Source organism: Hibiscus syriacus, unplaced genomic scaffold (genome assembly GCF_006381635.1).
Source record: "Hibiscus syriacus cultivar Baekdansim isolate YM2019G1 unplaced genomic scaffold, ASM638163v2 tig00110469_pilon, whole genome shotgun sequence".
Lineage (NCBI taxonomy): Eukaryota > Viridiplantae > Streptophyta > Magnoliopsida > Malvales > Malvaceae > Hibiscus > Hibiscus syriacus.
This window is the reverse complement of record NW_024062751.1, coordinates 1,526,066-1,547,400: the sequence shown is the minus strand read 5'-3', so window position 1 is coordinate 1,547,400 and position 21,335 is coordinate 1,526,066. Positions and strand designations below refer to the sequence as shown.

Here is a 21,335-nt window from a genome sequence, read left to right as displayed (position 1 = left end):
TAAATTGATTAAAAATATACTATAAACTATATTCAAGTGATAAGTAATTTGATTTTACCTTTCGACTTCGGTTTTTGTGTATATAAAAATATTCATCGAAAAACTCAAGTGTGATATATAGATGGAGCCGAATAGGGATGGGCACGAGGCAGTGTTAGTTAATTTTTTGGCCGCCCCGAAAATATATGCCTAAAATCTGTCTCAAAAAAAATTAGGTTTTTTCCACCCCGGAACTGTCCCAATTTTTAGATTAAAACCCCGACTCTGACCCAATCCGATCCAATATATTAATATTTTTAAATAATTAAAATAATATATTTTATAATAATATATTTATAATTATTTATTATATTTTAAAATGTTAAATTAATATATTTTATAACAATGTCAATAATTTTAATAACTGAATAATATATTTTAATTATATAAAAATAAAAATGATTAAAATATTAAATATAATATGTATATAAAAATAAAAATGAATTAGGTCAGGTAGGTGATTTTTCAATTTAAACCTGGTCCAGTCCTGCTCCAAAATTTTATACCATATAACATGTCCCGCCTCGAGCTCCAAAATTAAAAAATAGCTCATATAGGGTCGGGTTGGGACCCATCAGGTTCGGGTATTTTGACCATCCCTAGTTCCGAATTTATTTTGATTAATCTGAAGTAAATACAAGTAAACATAATTCTTAACCATTTGACATTAAATACTCATAACCTAAGACCTTAAAAAATAACAATAATTTTTTATCACTTAAATTGCTTAATTCATGCATTATTTATATATATATTATATTAGTTTTGTAATATTTATATAAATTGTTTTTATCTGAATTTATATATAAAATATTATATCGTAAATTATTTTAGTCAATTCCGTGACGGAATTTGAAGAACAATAATGTGTTAAAAAAAACTGACATGTAATATTTTAAAAAATAATTTTCAATTAATAAAGGTATAATAATCCCTCAACAATTTATTATTTTTCAATTTAACCTTAAATATTTTAAAAAATAAACATATTATTTAAAATTACAAAAAAAATCAGAATATTTGTTTAGTAAAAAGTTAAGTTTGGATTATTAGTTTTTCCCTTTTATTATTTTGTTTAATTTTTAATCATTAATATCTAATTTATTAATCAATTTATCTAAATTGAGTATCGTATTACTTAATATGAAAATGATTATTTCAACTTAATTTATTACATTTACAATGTTAGATTTGAATCCTTAAATTTATTTAAAGGATTTAGTGTCTCGTTATATTAAACTAATTGATTGTTGGTTAGAGTTGACAAACGAGTCATTCGGATCAGGTTTTGGTCGGGGTCATTTTGGGTTTAGATTATATTCAGTTTAATTTTATTTGGATCAGATCGGATCTGGTTCGAATTTAATTCGATTGTATGATAAATCGGGTTGAGTCAATTTTCAGATGGATAAGTTTTCGGGTTGGGTGATTATTGGATCAGTTGTTTTTCAGTTCGGGTCAATATAAGATCGTTTAACTTTTGGGTCATATTAGTATCAGATCAATTAGATTTCGGGTCGAGTCAATATCGGATCAGTTGATTTTTGAATCGTGTCAATATCAAATCGATTGATTTTCAGTTTAGGTCAACCTTTGAATCAGGTCAATCCAGGTTGAATTTGCTATGAGTTTAATCAAGTATATATATATTTTCGGTTCAGATTGCTTTCAGGTCGGATTAATTTCGGTTTGGGTTACTTTTGGATCGAGTTAAATTCAGTTTGGGTTATTTTCGGTTTAGATTAAATTTGGTTCGGGTTGTTTTCGGTTCAGATTGTTTTTGGTTCAGGTTAAATTAGATATGGGTCATATTAGGTCATCTAAATTTTGGATCGGGTATGTTTCGAGTTTCGGATCAAATTTGATCATCATGTTTAGGTTAATATCGAGTATTGGGTCGGGTAGATCGATTCGGGTAATTCGGGTCAAGTTTTCCAGGTTTATTGTTGGATATTATATTGGGTTTAATACTAAAATAAGTGCCCAAATTATACCTAAAATATAATACCTTGAATCCTGGGTTAGTAGTTCGGATTAACCCGAGACCCAAAGTCGAGCCCTAATAACTTTATAAAATAGCTAAACCAGTTTTTTGTTAGTGGGCTTGTGTTGGGCCCAAAAGATTTGGTTGATAGGTGATTAATCTTTTATTTAAGAGAAAGTAGAGGGGCTAATAGTGCAAATTTCCCTTCTTTTTTAAAGTTGAAAACCCTCCCTTTTTTATATCATGTTTACATGAACCACCCCACCATTTTCTCACCAAACACTCATATCTTATTATTCATCATTTTCTCTTTTCTTCTTCCTTTCTTAAGTGCAAAGTTTTAAAGATTCAAGCGTAGTTTGTTGTAGCCAAGGTAAGAATGTTTCTTTTCATCCTTCAAGCTTTGTTTTAAGCTCCATTTTGTAAGTTTTAGAATTAGTTTTCAAAATGGGTTTTTCTTGAAGGTTTGGTGAATCCTAGTTGTTTCAAGAGGTGTTTTAGCAGCCAAGGTAGTAAGGTAACACACTTGAGTTTCTAGGCAAGAGTATCAATACTATTTCAAGAGTATCGAAACTTTGGGTCATAGTATCAAAACTCCTAGAAAGTTTTGAAATTGGGCATAACATAATGTTTAAAAGTATCTATACTTATATAAAGTATCGATACTCTTGGGCTAGTATCAATACTTTCAGTCTGTTTTGGTCAAAACGTTGCCCGAGAGGCCCTCGACACATAATATGACCATAAATGATATCGAATAGGTGTAAAACACTAGAATAAGTGCTATATAAGGTGTTTAAAGTTGGGTTAAAATAGATGAAATAACTGTAGGGGTATCGATACCTTAGGAAATGTATCGATACTACAGAGAGGGTATTGACACTGTAAGGCCAATATCGATACCAAGGGTATGGTTTAAGCTTTAAAGCACGAGTGACTGTAGAGGCAAGCAAGGTTATCGATATTGTAAGGCTATTACCAATACCATGGTTGAAAAAAGAGCTTTAAGTCAAGAGAAAGTATAAAGGTAAGTGAGGTTTCCAAAAGCTTATAATTTCTCTCAAATAAGACTATAAGTGAAAACATTTATTAATGTTTAATTCAAACATAGAAACGAGAATAAAGTAAAGTGAAATAAGACTAGCTTTGTTTGAATGCTCGGGAAAATGATCAGGACACCCGAGTTTCTTTAGAAAAGATAGTAGAGTTGACAATATAGATTCAGTCCAGATATCCTTAGGTAGGGCTGAGGCCCTTCTGATTAACTATGTTTGCCGAGGCCTTAACATTCTTTAGAATAAATAGTGGGTTAGTCAGGGGTATGGTTTTCGATGCAGAGACTTCTGGGGGCCATATCTAGGGTAGACTAGAGGGGTATGTGAGCTCCGAGATGTAGAACCCTCAGTCGCACCATGATGTCTACCATAGCTTAGAGAGTGAGTATTCGAGAATACTCACTAAAGCGGTTTTAAAGCAGACTAGCTTAGACGCATGGTCCAACACTCAAGGAGTGGGCTAGTAAAACAGAACAGACAATAGAGCATATAGCAATAGACTTTATAACAGTAGACGTGATAGCTTGAGCTTTTCAGTGATTCAGTTAGTGTGTTTTAGCCGTTAGTGTGGCGTTGAGCTAGTTAACTTAGCCTTTGGATATTTCTGTGGGCAGGTTAGTAGAACAAGTAGCTGGGAAGTAGTAGATAGACCAAGGTCCAGACCAGTCCAGTGCAGATCTGATGTACGTCTCAACGTTTTTATTTGGGCATGTATATATGTAAACATTATTGTTCAGTTGAGTCGTAGATTTAGTCAAGTTGGTTTATAATATTTTTGAAGTGTAAATATTTTATTTTAGAGGTCCTCAGTAAAAGATTTTTATATTATATTTCAGTTTTATTTTATGGTTATTTTAAAGCATGAGAAATAAGTTTAAAGTTGGTTAGTCACTTCGATGGTTCCATGTGGTATCCTACATCGGTCGACTGTGTGTTGTATCGGTCTAGGGTGTTATATAGTGATATCAGAGCATCTGGTTTGACGTTTCTAGGGCTCGTGGATCAGTAAAAGTGTTTATGAGTATATTTGTTTTACAAAGTTAAGTCGTACTTCTGTATCTCTAATAGTAGTAGTAATTGTTTGTTTCCTCTTAATTTCAAAATCTTAGATATGGATAGTAGCCCAGACCGCAATAGAGGGGTTATAGATGAGAGTAGAGCTTTCTTAGCATGTGATCTAGGAGATGAGTTTGTCTTAGACACATAGTTTGAAGAGCCCGAGAGTGTAGGGGTAAAGAAGGCAAACTTCTTTAGAAATCACACTTTCACCTTGGAACGTATAGCTAAAGTCCTCCCTAAGACACATGTTCAGTCAGCCCAGTAAGTCTCTTCAGTAGTAGCACCTCAAGAGACCTCAGTAGAGAGGCTCTATAGGTACCGAACCACGGAGTTTTTTGAGTCAGAGATGATGATCTCGTAGTAGCCAACCAGTGGTTAAGAGAAACCCTTATAACTCTTTGTTTACTGTATCTCACTCCAGAGGGTATGCTAAAGTGCGCCATATCCCTTCTGAAATACGACGCGTTAGATTGGTGGGAGACAGTGGAGATGTCGCTAGAGCCTAAGCGATTTACTTAGGACTAGTTCTTAGAGGAGTTTCGTCAGAAGTATATTGGGGATACCCATATGAATGCTATGAGAGATCAGTTTGCTCAGTTGGTTCAAGGGAACAAATCAGTGTTTAAGTATGAAGTAGAATTTTTCCGACTGAGTAGATATGCCCTAGAGTTGGTTTCTTCAGAGTATCAGAGTTGCATGAAGTTCAGATAAGGTCTCTGACTAGACATCTTCACTCATTTAGCAGCTAATCCACCAAGAGTTTTTGTTGAGTTAGTTCATCAGGCAAAAGCGGTAGAGAGAGTTGTTACAAGAAGAGCAGCAGAATAATGTACCACTTTAAGTCAGGGTAGAGAGGTGGTCGAGTCAGCTGAACTATCCCAACCATCCAAGAGGTTGAGAAGATCTCAAGAATTAGAGAGATCCCTGATAGGTTAGTTTAGCCGACCAGCTCAAAATGTGAGCAGATGAGAGAGTATGACCAGTTAACGCAGGAGACCATTGTTTACCCACCAGTAGCTAGTGTCGGAAGATCGTTGATAGCACTTTCTCGGCCCATTTATTTTATTTGTAGTAGAATACACTCAGGAGTTTGTAAATTTGGGTCCAGAGGTTATTATTGTTATGGATCTTTAGATCATTTTCTCCGAGATTGCTTAGAGGCTTAGGATGTAGATCTAGCGTTGACCCAACAGTCAGCTCCATCAGTTCAGAGAGGTAGAGGGTTTCAGAGAAGAGAGAGTTCTTCTGGTTAGATTGGTAGATGTGTTGTTCAACTCAGAGCTAGTGGGGAACCTAGAGTTGTATCCCGTTAGTTTGCGATCAGAATTAGTGAAGAGGATGATGCAGTTGATGATATCTCAGGTAACCTTACCCTATTTCTATTCCAGTAACCATTATAGTTAACCCAAAGATCAACCCTTAGAATATAAGTCTTAACAGTTGAGATTGGTAGTATATGCCTTATCAAAATTTCATGGATGAAATTTCCTATTAGGAGGGATGGTTGTAACATCCTGAATCCGGGTTAGTAGTTCTGGTTAACCCGAGACCCAAAGTTGAGCCCAAAAGACTTTATAAATTAGTTGGACCAAGTTTAGTGTTAGTGAGCTTGAGTTGAAGCCTAAGGGAATTATGGTTAAGTGATAAGAGTCTTATGATTTAGAAGTTGGGGGACTAATAATGTAGTTTGCCCATTGCTAAAACGAAAAGCTGAAAACCCTCCCCTTTTTTATATCTTATACGTGAACCACTCCACCATTTTCTCACCAAACACTCATCTCTTCCTATTCATCATTTTCTCTTTTCTTCTTCATTTCTTAAGTGATAAGTTTTAAGGATTCAAGCTTATTTTGTTGTAGCCAAGGTAAGAATGTTTTTCTCCATACTTCAAGCTTTGTTTTAAGCTACATTTTATAAGTTTTAGAATTAGTTTTCAAAATGAGTTTTTCTTGAAGGTAGGGTGAATCTTAATTGATTCAAGAAGTGTTTTAGCAGCCAAGGCAGTAAGGTAACATACTTATAGCTTTCTCATACCAAGTGTAGATCATGAAAAGTTAAGATGTGTTAGAAAGTTAAGTTTAAAGCATGTTTAGCAATTTCCATGTTAGATTGTTCTTTTGATGTTATAAGTATGGTATAAAACCTTATTTATGCTCCTTGTAATCACATAAGACTTTAAAGAATATTTGGGGACCTTACTAGGATCTTTGGAATTAAAAAAATATAGTTTTTAATACTTGCTTTATGATTTCTGCATGTAGAGTATCAACACTATAGAAATAGTATCGATATATGTTCTTCGTTTTGGGTAGATTCGTGAGTTTCTGGGCAAGAATATTGAAACTTTGGGTCATAGTTTTGAAACTCCCAGAAAGTTTTGAAACTGGCCAGAACAGAATGTTTAAAAGTATCGATACTTATATAAAGTGTTGAAACTTTTGCAGAAGTATCGATACTCTTGGGCTAGTATTGATACTTTCAGTTTGTTTTGGTCAAAATGTTGCCGAGAGGCCCTAGACCCATAGTATGACCATAAATGGGATTGAATAGGTATACAACACTAGAATAAGTGCTATAGAAGGTGTTTAAAGTTACGTTAAAATAGATGAAATAGTTGTAGAGGTATCAATACTTTAGGAAGTGTATCAATACTACAGAGAGGGTATGGTTTGAGCTTTAAAGCACGAGTAAGTGTAGAGGCAAGAGAGGATATCGATATTGTAAGGCTAGTATCGATACCAAGGTTGAGAAATGATCATTAAGTCTAGAGAAAATATAGAGGTAAGTGAAGTTTCCAATATCTTATAATTCCTCTCAAATAAGACTACAAGTGAGAACATTTATTAATGTTAATTTCAAACGTAGAAACGAGAATAAAGTAGGGTGAAACAAGACTAGCTTTATTTGAATGCTCGGGAAAACGACAATGACACCTGAGTTCCTTTAGAAAAGATAGTAGAGTCGACAGTATAGATTCAGTCCGAATATCCTTAGGTATGGCTGAGCCCTTCAGACTAACTATGTTTGCAGAGGCCTTAACACTCTTTAGAAGAAATGATGGGTTAGTCAGGGGTATGGTTTCCGATGTAGAGAATTCTGAGGGCCATATTCAGGATAGACTAGAGGGGTGTGTGAGCTCCGAGATGCAGAACCCTCAGTTGCACTATGATGTCTACCATAACGTAGAGAGTGAGTATTTGAGAATACTCACTAAATCAATTTTAAAGTATACTAACTTGGGAGCAAGGTCCAACACTCAAGGAGTGGGCTAGTAGAATAGAACAAATAGTATAACATATACCAGTAGACCTTATACTAGTAGACTTGATAGCTTGAGTTTTTTAGTGATGCAATTAGTATGTTTTAGTCGTTAATGCGACGTTGAGCTAGTTAACTCAGCCTTCGGATGTTTCTGTGGGCAGTTTAGTAGATCAAGCAGTTGGGAAGCAAAAGATAATCCAAGGTCCAGACTAGTCCAGTGCATATCAGATGTACGTCTCAGCATTTTTATTTGGGCTTGTATATATGTAAACATTATTGTCTAGTTGAGTCGTAAATTCAGTCAAGTTGGTCTGTAATATTTTTGAAGTGTAAATATTTTATTTTGGAGCTCGTCAGTAAAAGATTTTTATTATATTTCAGTTTATTTTATTGTTGTTTTAAAGCATGAGAAAATAAGTTTAAAGTTGGTTAGCCACTTTGGTGATTCCGTGTAGCATCCTACATCAGTCGATTGTGTGTCGTACCGGTCTAGGGTGTTACATGTTCCACGGGCGAGATTTCTGAAACTTTATCAGAAGTTTCAGAACTCACCATTCATGAACAGACCCATGTATAAACAATGTTATGAATAGTATCAAATAGTGATTGAATAATGTTTTTCATATTTTAAAAGCTTTAAATAAATTTTTAACACTTTAAACATGTTTTAATTAACTAAAAAAATATTTCATAATATAAAAAATAATTTAGAAAACATAATTTTCAAATTATCTTGGACTTTGAATTTTTTTTTAATATTTGAAGTTCAAAATCAATTTAAAAAATATTTGTTATATCAAAATATAAGTTCAATACAAACCTAATGACTGGTGATCAAAGCAAAAACGAAACATATGTATTAGGGATGGCGAACGGGCGAGTCGAGTGCGGATACCCTCTCCACCATCCCCATACCCACCTAATATTTTCAAATCCACCACCCGCCCACCACCCATGATGGGTAAAATTTTCAAATCCACACCCGCCCACAAGGGTACATTCTCAAATCCATCCCCACACCCACTACCCAACTTGAGACATACCCGACTAGACCCGTCTGACATCAACTTTAAGTTATACATAAGCAACAAACATAAAACAAACACATCCATTAAGAAACATAATAAAATAAACTAATGATTATCTGAGTTAAGTGTTAACATAGATCTTAAAGTACATAAAACACCATAATAAAAGACATAATTAAATCCTAGAAACTTAAATGACAAACACATAATATTTTTGTTCTTTGGCACACATAAATGACAAACCTTAAAATTATACCTAAATTTATAATGGTCCAAAATTTAATGGGTATTTAGTGGGCAGGCGGATGTGGGGCGAGTAAGGTCTCAAACCCATCACCTGCCCACTACCCGTGATGGGTACCACTTTCTAAATCCACACCCGCCTAATACCCACTAAAGTTATACCCAACCCCGCCCCAATAGAAGTGAGTACGATACGAAATCCATGAAATTGTACCCGTTTACCATCACTAATATGTATGATTTTGGGGGGAAAAGTTGGTGACTAAAACAAAAACACAAGAATAGGTGAGTAAACAAATAAGTAATTTATCATACTTAAAATTCTTATAATGAATTAATTTTTGAAGGATTAATGGTATGTGAGGCCTTCAAACTTTTCTAAAAATCAATGTGACCTTGAACTATTTTTGTATTCAATGCGGTAAACTCAGGATAAACAATGTTTAGAATTTTATTTTACTTTTCCAAAATTGAAAATTAAAACCGTAGAACAGATTGGTCAATCCAACTCTCTGCCTTTCTCTCTCGCTCCTCAAGAGAGTTTTTTTTTTTAATGTCTTTGATCTCTTTTTCTTTCTTTCATTTGGACGCATAAATTATTGAAAAATCTTTAGAATTTTTCATAAATTTCAGATCTAAATCGTAGTAGTAGTTTTCAATCCCCCCCCCCTTTAAATTGGCCGAAGAGAGATAAAAGAGGGAAGAGATAAAGAAATCGAACCAAAAAAATGATCACCATTCCGTATTTGACCGCTCTAACCACATATTTCAGCTATGGCCTTCTCTTCGCGTTTGGCCAATTCCGTGATTTCTTCAGGAAAATCTTTGATTGGTGGCAGGCCAGCAATCTTCAGGTCGTTTCATTCTTCTTAAATTTTTCGTTTTCTTTATAGAATCGTGATTGTTAGATTATATTTGGCTTAAAAAATGCGTGGATATAAATTAAGTTGCGTGACGATTTGTTCGTTTTTTGTTCTCTAGGGTTATGCGCCGATCTGTTTAGGACTTGAAGATTTCTATATTCGACGCTTGTATCTTCGTATTCAGGTATTTACTTTTTTTTCTTCAAATGTTTCTTGATTTATTTATTTATTTACTATTCAGATTTCCTTGAGATTTTTCGTCCTGAAATCGCTGAAGAAAATCAATGTTTTAATCTAAATTTGGTTTCTGATCTGGTTTATTATTATATTTTGCTTTGAAGCACTTGCTTCTTGCTCGTATTTAATCGTTGAAGACTAAGTTAGCTCAAATTTAATATTCAACAGTCTTTTTGCTCTTTTGATGACTTTCTGTTGCATGATTATATGCTGCTAACATGTCTGACATTTTCACCTCTGTAGGATTGTTTCGGAAGACCGATAGCGAGTGCTCCGGATGCTTGGTTTGATGTAGTTGAGCGGTACTCCAATGACTGTAATAAAACATTGAAGTAAGACTTCTGATGTGCTTTCACTCTTCAATCTTATTTAAAGCCCACTTTCATTCATTCTACAAGACTACAACCATTTGCGCTAAATTTTGACTTTGCTTTATTACCGCATTTGGACAATATACAAATAAAATTTGTCAACTAAAAGCTGTTCTTCTTAGGTGAATGATTGAGATAGAAACCTTGATTGCTAAATATATATGTAACTAGCTTATGTTGACTTTTTTTTTCTTGATCTCTTACAGGCGAACTGAAAAGAAAAGTAGGTGCCTTAACTTGGGATCATACAATTATCTTGGCTTTGCAGCAGCTGATGAATATTGCACACCACGTGTAATTGATTCATTAAATAAATTTTCAGCAAGCACATGTAGTACTCGTGTTGAGGGAGGTATATATTTTTTTATTTTTCACCGTAGTCTGTCTGGTCACACACTGGTTATTTGAAATCTTTCACTTCCCTTTTTCTACTAGGAACTACGGCACTGCATGAAGAACTGGAGGAGTGTGTTGCAAACTTTGTTGGAAAGCCTGCTGCTGTCGTCTTTGGCATGGGCTATGTGACAAACTCTGCTATTCTTCCTGTCATAATTGGAAAGGTATAAATAATGTTAGCTTGAGTGTTTAAGTGAAAAGTTCATATATGAACTTTCTTTTGGTCATTGCTCTCTGATTATCGTCATTCTTCTTCTTCTTCTTTGCATATATCAACAGGGAGGGTTAATTATTAGTGATTCATTAAACCACAACTCTATTGTTAATGGTGCTCGAGGCTCTGGAGCTACTATCCGAGTTTTTCAACATAATAGTAAGTTTTATGTGGTAATTGACACTTAGTAAATTTATTTCCATATCATTATACTGATATAAGAAAATTGCTCTTTCCATTTAGCTCCTCCTCATTTGGAGAAGGTTCTGAGAGAACAAATTGCTGAGGGGCAGCCCAGGACGCATAGGCCATGGAAGAAGATAATTGTTGTTGTGGAGGGTATTTATAGTATGGAAGGCGAACTTTGTAAGCTCCCTGAGATTGTTGCCATATGCAAGAAGTACAAGGTGATGCAGTTGATATATTGATCATGTTCCATGATAATACATTCGGCTTGTTCTTGAACATGTCCTTTCCGTCTTATTTTTTAATTGGTTCCTCCAGTTATAGATTTTTCTGACTACATTTATAATGCATTTTTAGCCATCATATTTGTTTCTTGTCCTAAGTATTTTGTGTTTATCTCCCATTTGTTTCAGGCATATATTTACTTGGATGAGGCTCACAGCATTGGGGCCGTGGGAAAAACAGGAAGAGGTGTATGTGAACTCTTAGGAGTGGATACTGGTGATGTGGATATCATGATGGGAACTTTTACTAAATCTTTTGGGTCTTGTGGTGGCTATATTGCTGGATCCAAGGTTTGTTGTTTTTGCTAATTGTCAACTTCTCCGGATCTTTTAAAGTCACTTTGGACGGTCGTCATTTTTTATTATGCTCCATTTATAGTCGAGCTTGGTCCTGCTGTTCATGGAAATCGGTTCTATAAATCTCTTTACTAACTTGTTCCTATGTCGATTTCAGGAACTTATACAATATCTTAAGTACACATGTCCTGCTCATCTATATGCAACGTCAATATCACCTCCAGCTGCACAGCAAATAATATCTTCAATAAAGGTTATTCTTGGAGATGATGGCTCTAGCAGAGGTACGCACATCATATTCTCTCTTCCTAAGATCTCCGGACTTCTACTGGAATATTCACATTTGGATCATCATTTCGTTTTGTCATGACTTGAGTTGGCTTTTTTGTATAATATCAGGAGCTCAAAAACTTGCAAGGATACGTGAGAATAGTAACTTTTTCAGGTCAGAACTACAAAAGATGGGTTTTGAAGTCCTTGGAGACAATGATTCCCCTGTGATGCCCATAATGCTTTACAATCCAGCAAAAATCCCCGCATTTTCTCGAGAGTGCCTCAAGCAAAATGTGAGTTTAAGCCAAATCCAGCCGTCCATGAATTCACATTGAACTTTCAGCCATTCTTATTTTGACATTTTAGTTCTTCCATTCATTATTTCTATATTCCCTTTGCTTGTATCCCTCTAAGTGCGTACAGACCAGTTATTGAAAATGTAATCCTTTTGTTACAGGTTGCGGTTGTTACGGTTGCTTTCCCTGCCACCCCATTACTTTTGGCCAGGGCACGGATTTGCATTTCGGCCTCGCATACCAAGGAGGACCTTCTTAAAGCTTTGGAGGTAACTACTGGATGTGATTTCTTTTGCCTGGCAGTTTAAAGCACAGATTAGAATTTATTATCGGAGTTCTCAGATAGTAGGCAGAAGTTTTTATCTAATATCGTTACTTATAATCATTCTTATGGCCAGGTTATCAGTCAGGTTGGTGATTTGGTGGGCATAAAATACTTCCCTGCAGAGCCTAAGAAGCAGCTGCAGCCGGGGAAAGAGACAATTAAGTTGGAGTGATAGGTTTCCAAGACTGGCTGAAGTTGAATTCCCGCTTTGTTTTCGAGCAGGTACCGTAGAACTGATGTCAATCAAGCGAATTCTTCACCGGGTTCCATGTTTTGATTGTCGTAGCCTCTCTGAAAATCAGGGGGAAGTTTGTAGAACCAATAGCTTGGGTATCCTAAGGCTTTCCTTCGCGTTTGTAGCGGTGTGTTTTGGGCATCTTCTTTGGATTTTAGTGAATCAATTGATGTATAGGGTACTAATTTAATTCAATTATATCATCATTTTTGTTTGTATAGAAACCCAAGCAGGTTTATCAAGATGATGATACTATGCAGGTGTTCAATTGAATTGAACCAAATGGCAAGATGCTTGGGTTTGATTCAAAATATACCACCATTGCGTAATACAATATGGGGATGTCAAGGCAATTTCCTGTCTGCAAATGTATATCATAACCATATGCTACAAAAACGATAGCTCCATTCTTCCTGGTATATCATTCCCAGTTCTAGGATAACAGTTGGCAGTTGAGAAGCTAAGAAATATCTTATACAATACAACAAATTCATGCACATGCTCGCAAACAACAAAGTCCAGTAATAATTCAGAAAACCACAAATGAAATTGCGGATATTCTTGGACGAACCAAGTTTCATAAAACAAACTTGGATTTCCTTAGAGTTTCTACATTTCCTCACACCTAAAGCATGGTATAATACCCGACTTATTCTTATTCGAAAGACCACATGGATTGAGCATCTCTCCAGTAATACATATCCACAATTCAGTAATACCTTCCATTCTGTTTGTTCTTTCTTTCCTTTTTTGGCGAACCAAGTTCTTTATAGATCAATATGTACTCAACAAAACCATAAATTAACTTCCTAATTAATGAAACGGAATGCAAAAATTATGTCAGCACCAATTCATGTAGTATCTTTTGTCATACTATCACTGTTTCACAAGCATGTATATTACCAAGGTTTGCCAGGAAAAGACGAGAGTAAAAATGTTAATAGAGTTTAAAATTAGAATCAGGTATACAAACCAAGAATTCTAGGCTATAGGAAGTTATGATATCTTATGGAACTTTAGGCTATATAGAGTTACAATCTTATGCATAATCAACACATGATAATGTATGATAAAGCCTAACCCGATACGAATGCTAGAACTTCCAGAATTATGCCTGAAGCAGTTATCGACTTGCTAACTGAAGATTCAAACATCATTACTATTTGCAGAACGATCGGGGACTTAAGGGTAACTAAGTTCAAGCACTTGAGATGTGAAAAAATATACTCCCAACAAGATAATCACCATATAACCTATAACAATATAATTAGTGACACTAAAATACAGAACCTTCTAACAATTTCTTAAGAAATACATTCTTGATATCGATATTCAGTACTAATAAGCCCCGATTATTACCATATAAAACACATCTAATTGCAAAAAGAAAATGAAAAAAATGAGAACCGTAAGAATATGGTTTAAATTACCTTACTTATGAGTTCTGTCAACCACTTTCCTTTAACCAAAAGAAAAGCTGGTATTATCTCATTGTTTCCCAATAAAGTTCTCAACAAACAGTAGTTAGCACAATGCACTGCAAAGAAGTTGCAACACTAACAAAAAATCCTACTGATTCTCCTACATTTCACTATAAAAAGAAGGTAAACATACAAAAAGCTTCTTACATTGTCATGTCTGACAAAATTCTGCTTTCAGAAACCCTACAACCATATCAAAAAACCATCACGAAAAGCTTTTACCGAGCTTTTGGATCGCGCAAAACATTTTCCTTCGAGAGCCAACTGCTTTTATTCCCATGTCCTTCAAATCCTCTAATGTCAACAATGGCAAAATCTCGTCATCCACTTCATGGATCTTGAAAACCGGGGCATACCTTCCTAACCCCAAACTACTCAACCATATCCTAACCCCATCTTCCTCACACCGTCTCGTTTCGGTATCAGATGGCCCAGATAACTCAATCCCATCTGGAACCCGAGTCCGAATTGGCCTCCTTCGATTACTCCCATGATAAAGAATTTCCCTTTCATTGCCATTGACACGCAGTTTATCCAAAGAAAGTACTGGACTCTGGCTCTTCATGGGACTTTCCGAGTTCTCCAATTCGAAGTCATCGTTATCAACGTTGCCACTGTATTTTCCCTCTGTTTCCGCATTATTGCTGCTGATGTTGAGATTTCCGCCACTGGAATCGTCGAATTTGGGGACCCAATTGGATCGAACCCGCTTCGTAGTGTTCCCCCGTTTCTTGGAATCTTTGACTCTCCAGCTACTAATCGCAACGCCGTCTAAATTTCCGTTGTTGTTGTTAGCTTCTCTTTCGTTATCGAGGGTCTCGTTGCTGGCGTTGACGTCAGTGCTGAGATTGGTTAGGGCGCGAGTCTTGGACGATTTAGCATTGGCGACGGCTGCTGAGGGGCTTAGCGGAAGATGGGATTGGTGTTTCCACTGCTTGGAAGCGGCGCCGGATCCGGAGGAAGAGGAGGATCGTCGGAAATGAGAGTCGTAAGGTTGACCGCCGCCGATATCGCCTAAGCGGAAGCTGGGACGTCGCTGGCGTTTGGATGCAACGGTCTCACATGAAACCACCGCGAGGGGTTCTCCGACGCCGTTCAAAGGGACGTCTGATGGTTGTATATCCACCATGCTTATTCCTACTTTCGAATTCTCTTTTCTGAATTCGTAATGGGGAGAGAGAGAGAGAGAGAGGGAAGAGAGACTGTGAAAGTGAAATGCTGCTTTAGTAACACGTGTCCTTGTTTTCCTACTCAAAAGGATTGAAGGTGAATTCAAACATTAAATTCTAGGGTAAGTACCTAAACTATTGTTTCCTATCTATCCATTTGATATTATTATTTCGCTTTTTAATATCTTTCAGTATGTTGTGTCATTATTTTATATTTATTTCAACCCTCAAGGAGACAAAAAAAAAATATAATTTGGTATCATAGTGCTATCATATGAAGAAAAATGATAGACCACTTGTCAGTGAATAAGGGACCCTCTAATAGCAAATAAACCAGAACTGCATGGGCAGGCCATAATTACATTTGGCATTTGATTTACATTTAGAGCTGACAGGTGTGTATTATACCATGCATGCAGATGCCAACAAAAGTTTCAAAGAGATAAACAATGGTGGCGCGGTTGTAAATTAATAAAAATGAAAGCTTTATCATCCCCAAAAAGACCAATTAGGGAAGACTATATCCAACGTTTCTTTATCTCCACAGTAGCGAAACAATAGTGGTGGGGCTGTTGCATTCAGTCCTCTTGTAACACCCCAATTATTATAATTATTAAGATCACATGTATATTGGCTGTAGTAATTAATATGATCACCTGTTAATGCCATTATTATATGTAGGCACCAAGCCAACCACTCTTCAATTATGAAAGAGATGGAGAGTGTGTAATAATCCATTATAATAAAAGCATTCCCTGAGCCTACGAACTCAAAGTGAAAATTTGTGATAAACATATCTTTATCTGTTCATCAACCGTCAAAGACAACTCATTTTCTCTAATAATTACCTCTCAAAGTGGTCAAAACAATTTCACTACCCTTTTGTTTAGAGGGCACCAAGCGTTTCATCACTGTTAAGAAGGGAGCAAAACCTCGAATAAGACAGAAGCTACCAAAGCCAGAATCATTGCTCATCCTCATTACTAGCCTCTTTGAAGCTTACATGGATTTTCAAAAGTGTAGAGCTTCGCCTGAAGTAGTGCCTTGATTAGCTGTTGCTAGATAGAAGTTTGAAGCGAGGCAATGATCTTTAGTGATATCATGAGACACTTCGAAAGACCCGGAGCTGAATCAATTGATGGACGCTAATTGTGACATGTGGTGAAATATTGAGAGGAACTAACCAAGCCATGAAAGAAGCTTTGGATTTCATGTGGAGGATTGAAGCTCCGCCCAACTCAACATGCTTAGCAAGACTCCCCTGTGGATCTTCAACTCCGTAGATCGACGAAACCTAAAGAATATCAAGCTAAACGTATTGAGCCATATCGTTGAACCATATCAGCTTTTGATCTACATCATTGCTTGAAATATGAAGAGCGTAGAAGAATAAAAAAAAGAGAATTTGTGAAAGTTGCGTGAAAATGAAGGAATGTCATAGTGCATATGGCTTTGGGAAAGTGAAAAGAGAGCAATTAAAGAATTCACGTGGTTGTGGGAAATTATAGATAACAAGCAAAAGGGGGTAAACCACAAGGTATGTTATCCAAGTTTGGTGAGATCTTTACCTTATCTCTTATTTTCCAAGTGGTTATAGTTATGACATAATAGTTTTTACAAGATCAATTTAGTCCATGATGTTAGTAATTAAATATTACTAGCTCTTCAAGTTTTTAGTTATACAAATTGGGTTTCCAAATTATTAATTAGATTCTAACAAGTTGTTTTTTTATGGTAAGGAAAATTATTGGAAGTCGTATTTGTATGATAAATTATACGTGTTCGTTAGAAAAAGATTGGAAGCTAGAAATCAAATTGGTGAGCTGGAATTTAAGACTAATATTTTGGGTTTTGTTGATGTTTCGATTTTGAGGTTCGTTTCACCAAATTTAAACTCGATAAGCTGTTTTTCACTGATTAATCACCCGATTCGATCCGTTTTTCGGAATTAAGCTCCGTTTTTTATAAAATTTCTATTAATATGTACCTGAGGATTTATTGGAAGTTGATTTCAAGATCGAGGGCGTTCAAATTTAATTTAAATGGTCGAGCAATATGGCACAGAAATCGAGGTAATACATTACTACCTCTTTATGCTTTATAGAACATGTTGGTATTGGTAAATGCATGAATGAAAATGTTTGGTCTCATATGTGTAAGTAATGAAGTTCTACACTCGATACGAATGCGGTAGGAAGTAAGTAACTGAATATGGCTCAGATGATTATTATAAGTTGGAGGACACTTAGAATTAAATTACAAGTTCTGGAATTAAGTGATAAAGGAATCAACCATGTATATGTAGATTATAATTTATCTCATTAAAGGTACTTAGATGATAAATTATGAGAATATTTCGATTAGGTAAAATTACGAAATTACCCTTATGTTGGAAAATGACAAGAATTGTCCCTGGAAGTGGATTAATAAATCTGAAGAGACATTGATCTGATAAAACTATTGATGTGCATAAGAAATATTAGTTTTATTTGAAAATTTTGAATAACCGATTTTTAACCCCAAGAGAGTTTATGCAAGATACTAGAAGTCTGTTAAGGAATCATTTCAAGATCAGATAATGATCAAGGAAACAATTAACCATAGGATCTCTAAATTATAAGAATGTTCATTAAGAGTTAATACCGAAGTTATCTAGTTAAGAAATTATGAAAACGCCTTGAGAGGTAAAAATAGTCCGAGTTAACCCTGAATGAGAAAATACTTTGAGGATTCGTACTTAACTCGATAAATTACGGATTTAGTTGTTAAGATTCTGTCTTTGTACAAAAAAAATTATGATATTCCGTTTGTAAAATCTGAGAAGGCACTTGACCCGAAAATATCCGAGTTATGAGTAAATACCTAAAGAACAATTTATCGGAGGGTGCTCTTTTATCAGAATTGTTCGAAGGGACTGGAATAGATGATAAATTGGAATTAAATAATAAGATCGGATGGAGGGAAAAGATTGAAATACTGTAGATCTGTAAAATGACCAAAATACCCCTGTAATGGAAATAACCCAAGAATATCACCAAGCTCAGGAATAATTGGATATCCTCGGGCTCTGAAATGAATGGAATAAGACTGAGCATCAAAATGACCAAAATACCCTTATGACCTAGAATAAGTAAATGTCTTGGATTAATTAAGTAATCCAAATAAGCATAGGTGTTGGACTACTTTTACAAGTTATAGAACACAACTTAAGTGAGTTGATCAATCGTAATGATATGTCAGTACCTGAACGATATAGATATTACTTGAATGTGTGTTCGTCTTCTCAAGTGTGGCTTGATGATAATTTTGGAAGTATTCAGCTCAGCTAAACTCTAGATCACATTCAATATTAAGAAGTGGATATTCATTAGACAAATCAACTACGACTACCAAATTGAATTGAATGGAAGTGCAATATGTATCTAAAATTCAAAAGTCTGAATTACTATGGAAAACCCTGAAGTAATTGTAAATGACTTGACTCCTAAATGAACTAATCAGATGAACTTATATGATGTATCATCCCTATGTATTATGAACCGCAAATCAAGTACATCAGCATTTCCTGGTATAGTTGAAACATGGAAATGAAATAAAGACCATTAGAATATTTGTTTGTCTCCTTAAGATCTATTCAGTGATGACTCAAAAGATGATTTGTGGATAAGAATATTTGGTATTAAAGAGTAAATACCCTGGAAGGTTAATGAATTGACAAGTTAATAAGTATTGGTTCTGGGAGCTATTCATTTGGAGTTGTTCGATAATCGGATTAATTGTCATAGATTGTAAAGATTCTGCAGACCTTCAGATTTCGTAGAGCTTCAGAAAAGTGCCTGAATAAGATGATCCCGATAAATCATATCCTGAATAAACTAATGATTCTGTCAGTTAATGAACTTTTCAAATAGTGATTCTAACTTCCGACATTCTATCGGTAAACTGAAGATTCGTGTCTCTCTACCCGATAAGATTATCTAGTATCTCTGAATAATATCTGTAAACTCTGGTGTGTTCCCTAATCATATAAATATTTTATCTGATTTCTGACTTGAATTCTGTTCTGATACATGACCTGAATTCTGTTCTGATTTCTGACCTGAATTCTGTTCTGATTTATGATCTGGATTCTGTTATGATATTTGTTCTGAATTCTGTTTTGATTTCTGATATCTCCGTTTAATGACGGAAAAATGTTTTAATTGGGGGGTATTGTTGAAGGAAGTATTTCCGCAGGTTCCTCGGCTTTGTGCTCAGGGCCTTACAAGTTGTGTGGGTTGGGTGTATGGTTCTGGGGAACCTACACCTTATGTTGTGTTGGGATGGGGTATATATATATGTTTTTAAAAAAGATCTGAAAAGTTACATAGTTTTTGGGAACACACTAGATAACCTATTCTGATCTCCTGAACTCACTCATCCAAAATATTTCTCTGAACTGAAAGCTCATTGTCCGTTACCACTTGAAATATCAGTAGGATCTCTGCTCAACATAAAAATCTGTAAATGTTCGGAAACAATAAGGAAATATATATTTATTTGTATTTGCACGTTCATCAGTATCATCTGCTAGTTTTGTATTACTGAGCTTTCCAAAGCTCATTCTGTTACTCATCTTTTCAGGCTAAAAGAATTATATCAGTGCATCTATCGACTTCAGTTGCAGAGTACGGTACATGTGATTAGGGGGCATGTAATTGTATTTTGTTTTATATATACAAGTATGAAAATATGTTTTATTTCGAATATTGATAACTTTTATTTTGTACTCATAAATGATTTTACGAGTTTACAAGTTTTAAGAAAAAGTTTTAAATTTTCCGCTATTTTTACAGTGGGTCGCTCCAGTGGCCCTAATGTGACACTCCAGATCGGATCGGGTTATCCGCATCGGTCTGAGGGGGTTACATAAACTTTTTAATTTTTTAAAATTATACCTAATGTTTAGTTTTTGTTTTATTTTAGTACCTATCAGATTTGGTCCGTTTTAATATTTAAACTTTTAGCTTTTTTCCAAAACTTAACATTAAATTTTGAACAAGGTTACCAAAATGAAACTAAAACTAAACTTTAGGCATAATTTTAATTTTTTTTTGAAAGTTTAGGTATTGAAATGGACTAAAACTGATAGTTTAGGTACTAAATACGAAATTTACCCTAACTTTTAAGACAAACTATTTAGGTAGCCATTAGGTTAGTAATAAAATTTTAATTAGATCATTAGATTTTAAAAAATAATATATCAATCATTTGAATTATTAAAAATCATAATTTAAAATAAGAGTAAACTACACTGACAGCTATTGAATTCTTAAGAAACTTCCATTTTAGTCACCAAATTTTTAAAATTTGAGTTACAATCATTAAACTTTTAATTTATTTTTATTACGATCATTGCGTTAGAGGTGGCAAGTTAACTCTTCTTTTCAAAAACTTCAAATTTTCAGATCGTTAACCACCGCAAAAGTCGATTTTTCGATGAATGATAAAAAGACTTCATTCATCATAAAATTATAATAATTCAATTTAAAATTGATCCAACAGTTGATGGTGGTAGATAAAAAAATTTTAACTTTTGGTTTTGATTGGGATTTTTTGAGGAATTTGATTGGGAATTGAACGTTTAGTATATAAATGCAAAATCTTTTGATTACACCCTCACTACAAGTTTTTAAGATCCAAATGAATGCTCATACTTCATTTATTCATGCAAAGACATGGTTGCTATAGGACCTCATGAGTTCTCATACAGGGATGAACCGAAAGGGACGGGCGTGGGCAATCACTCTATGAAAATTTAAAATTATCTTATATTTTAGAATATTATTTTTTATTGAAAATCTGTTTTCGTCCCATAAAATTTTATAAATTCAAGTTTGTCCCTTAGAATTTTAAAAATTCAAGTTCCAAAAAAAACGTAAAATCCTGCTTCTGTCTCTGTTCTCATGAATACAAGTTAGACCCTATTAGCAATGAAAACTACCCATGGATGTCGACACAAAATTTCGTATAATAGACCACCTAATCTACGCTTGCTTT

At 34.8% G+C, this 21,335-nt stretch overlaps 2 protein-coding genes across 2 annotated transcripts; one reads left to right on the top strand and one right to left on the bottom strand.

The window, feature by feature from the left end:
• The first annotated feature begins 9,230 nt into the window (after window positions 1–9,230).
• On the top strand, window positions 9,231–12,865 carry LOC120127570 (long chain base biosynthesis protein 2a-like). The gene is made up of 12 exons (XM_039145433.1): window positions 9,231–9,523; window positions 9,651–9,716; window positions 10,013–10,101; window positions 10,347–10,492; window positions 10,576–10,700; window positions 10,816–10,909; window positions 10,994–11,157; window positions 11,350–11,511; window positions 11,675–11,801; window positions 11,917–12,083; window positions 12,248–12,355; window positions 12,485–12,865. Exons 1-12 carry the CDS (start codon window positions 9,398–9,400, stop codon window positions 12,581–12,583), a joined length of 1,473 nt encoding a protein of 490 aa, XP_039001364.1. The 5' UTR covers window positions 9,231–9,397; the 3' UTR covers window positions 12,584–12,865.
• Window positions 12,866–14,068: 1,203 nt separating this feature from the next.
• On the bottom strand, window positions 14,069–15,317 carry LOC120127600 (ankyrin repeat and SAM domain-containing protein 6-like). The gene has a single exon (XM_039145461.1). It carries the CDS (start codon window positions 15,254–15,256, stop codon window positions 14,333–14,335), a length of 924 nt encoding a protein of 307 aa, XP_039001392.1. The 5' UTR covers window positions 15,257–15,317; the 3' UTR covers window positions 14,069–14,332.
• Between the last annotated feature and the right edge of the window lie 6,018 nt (window positions 15,318–21,335).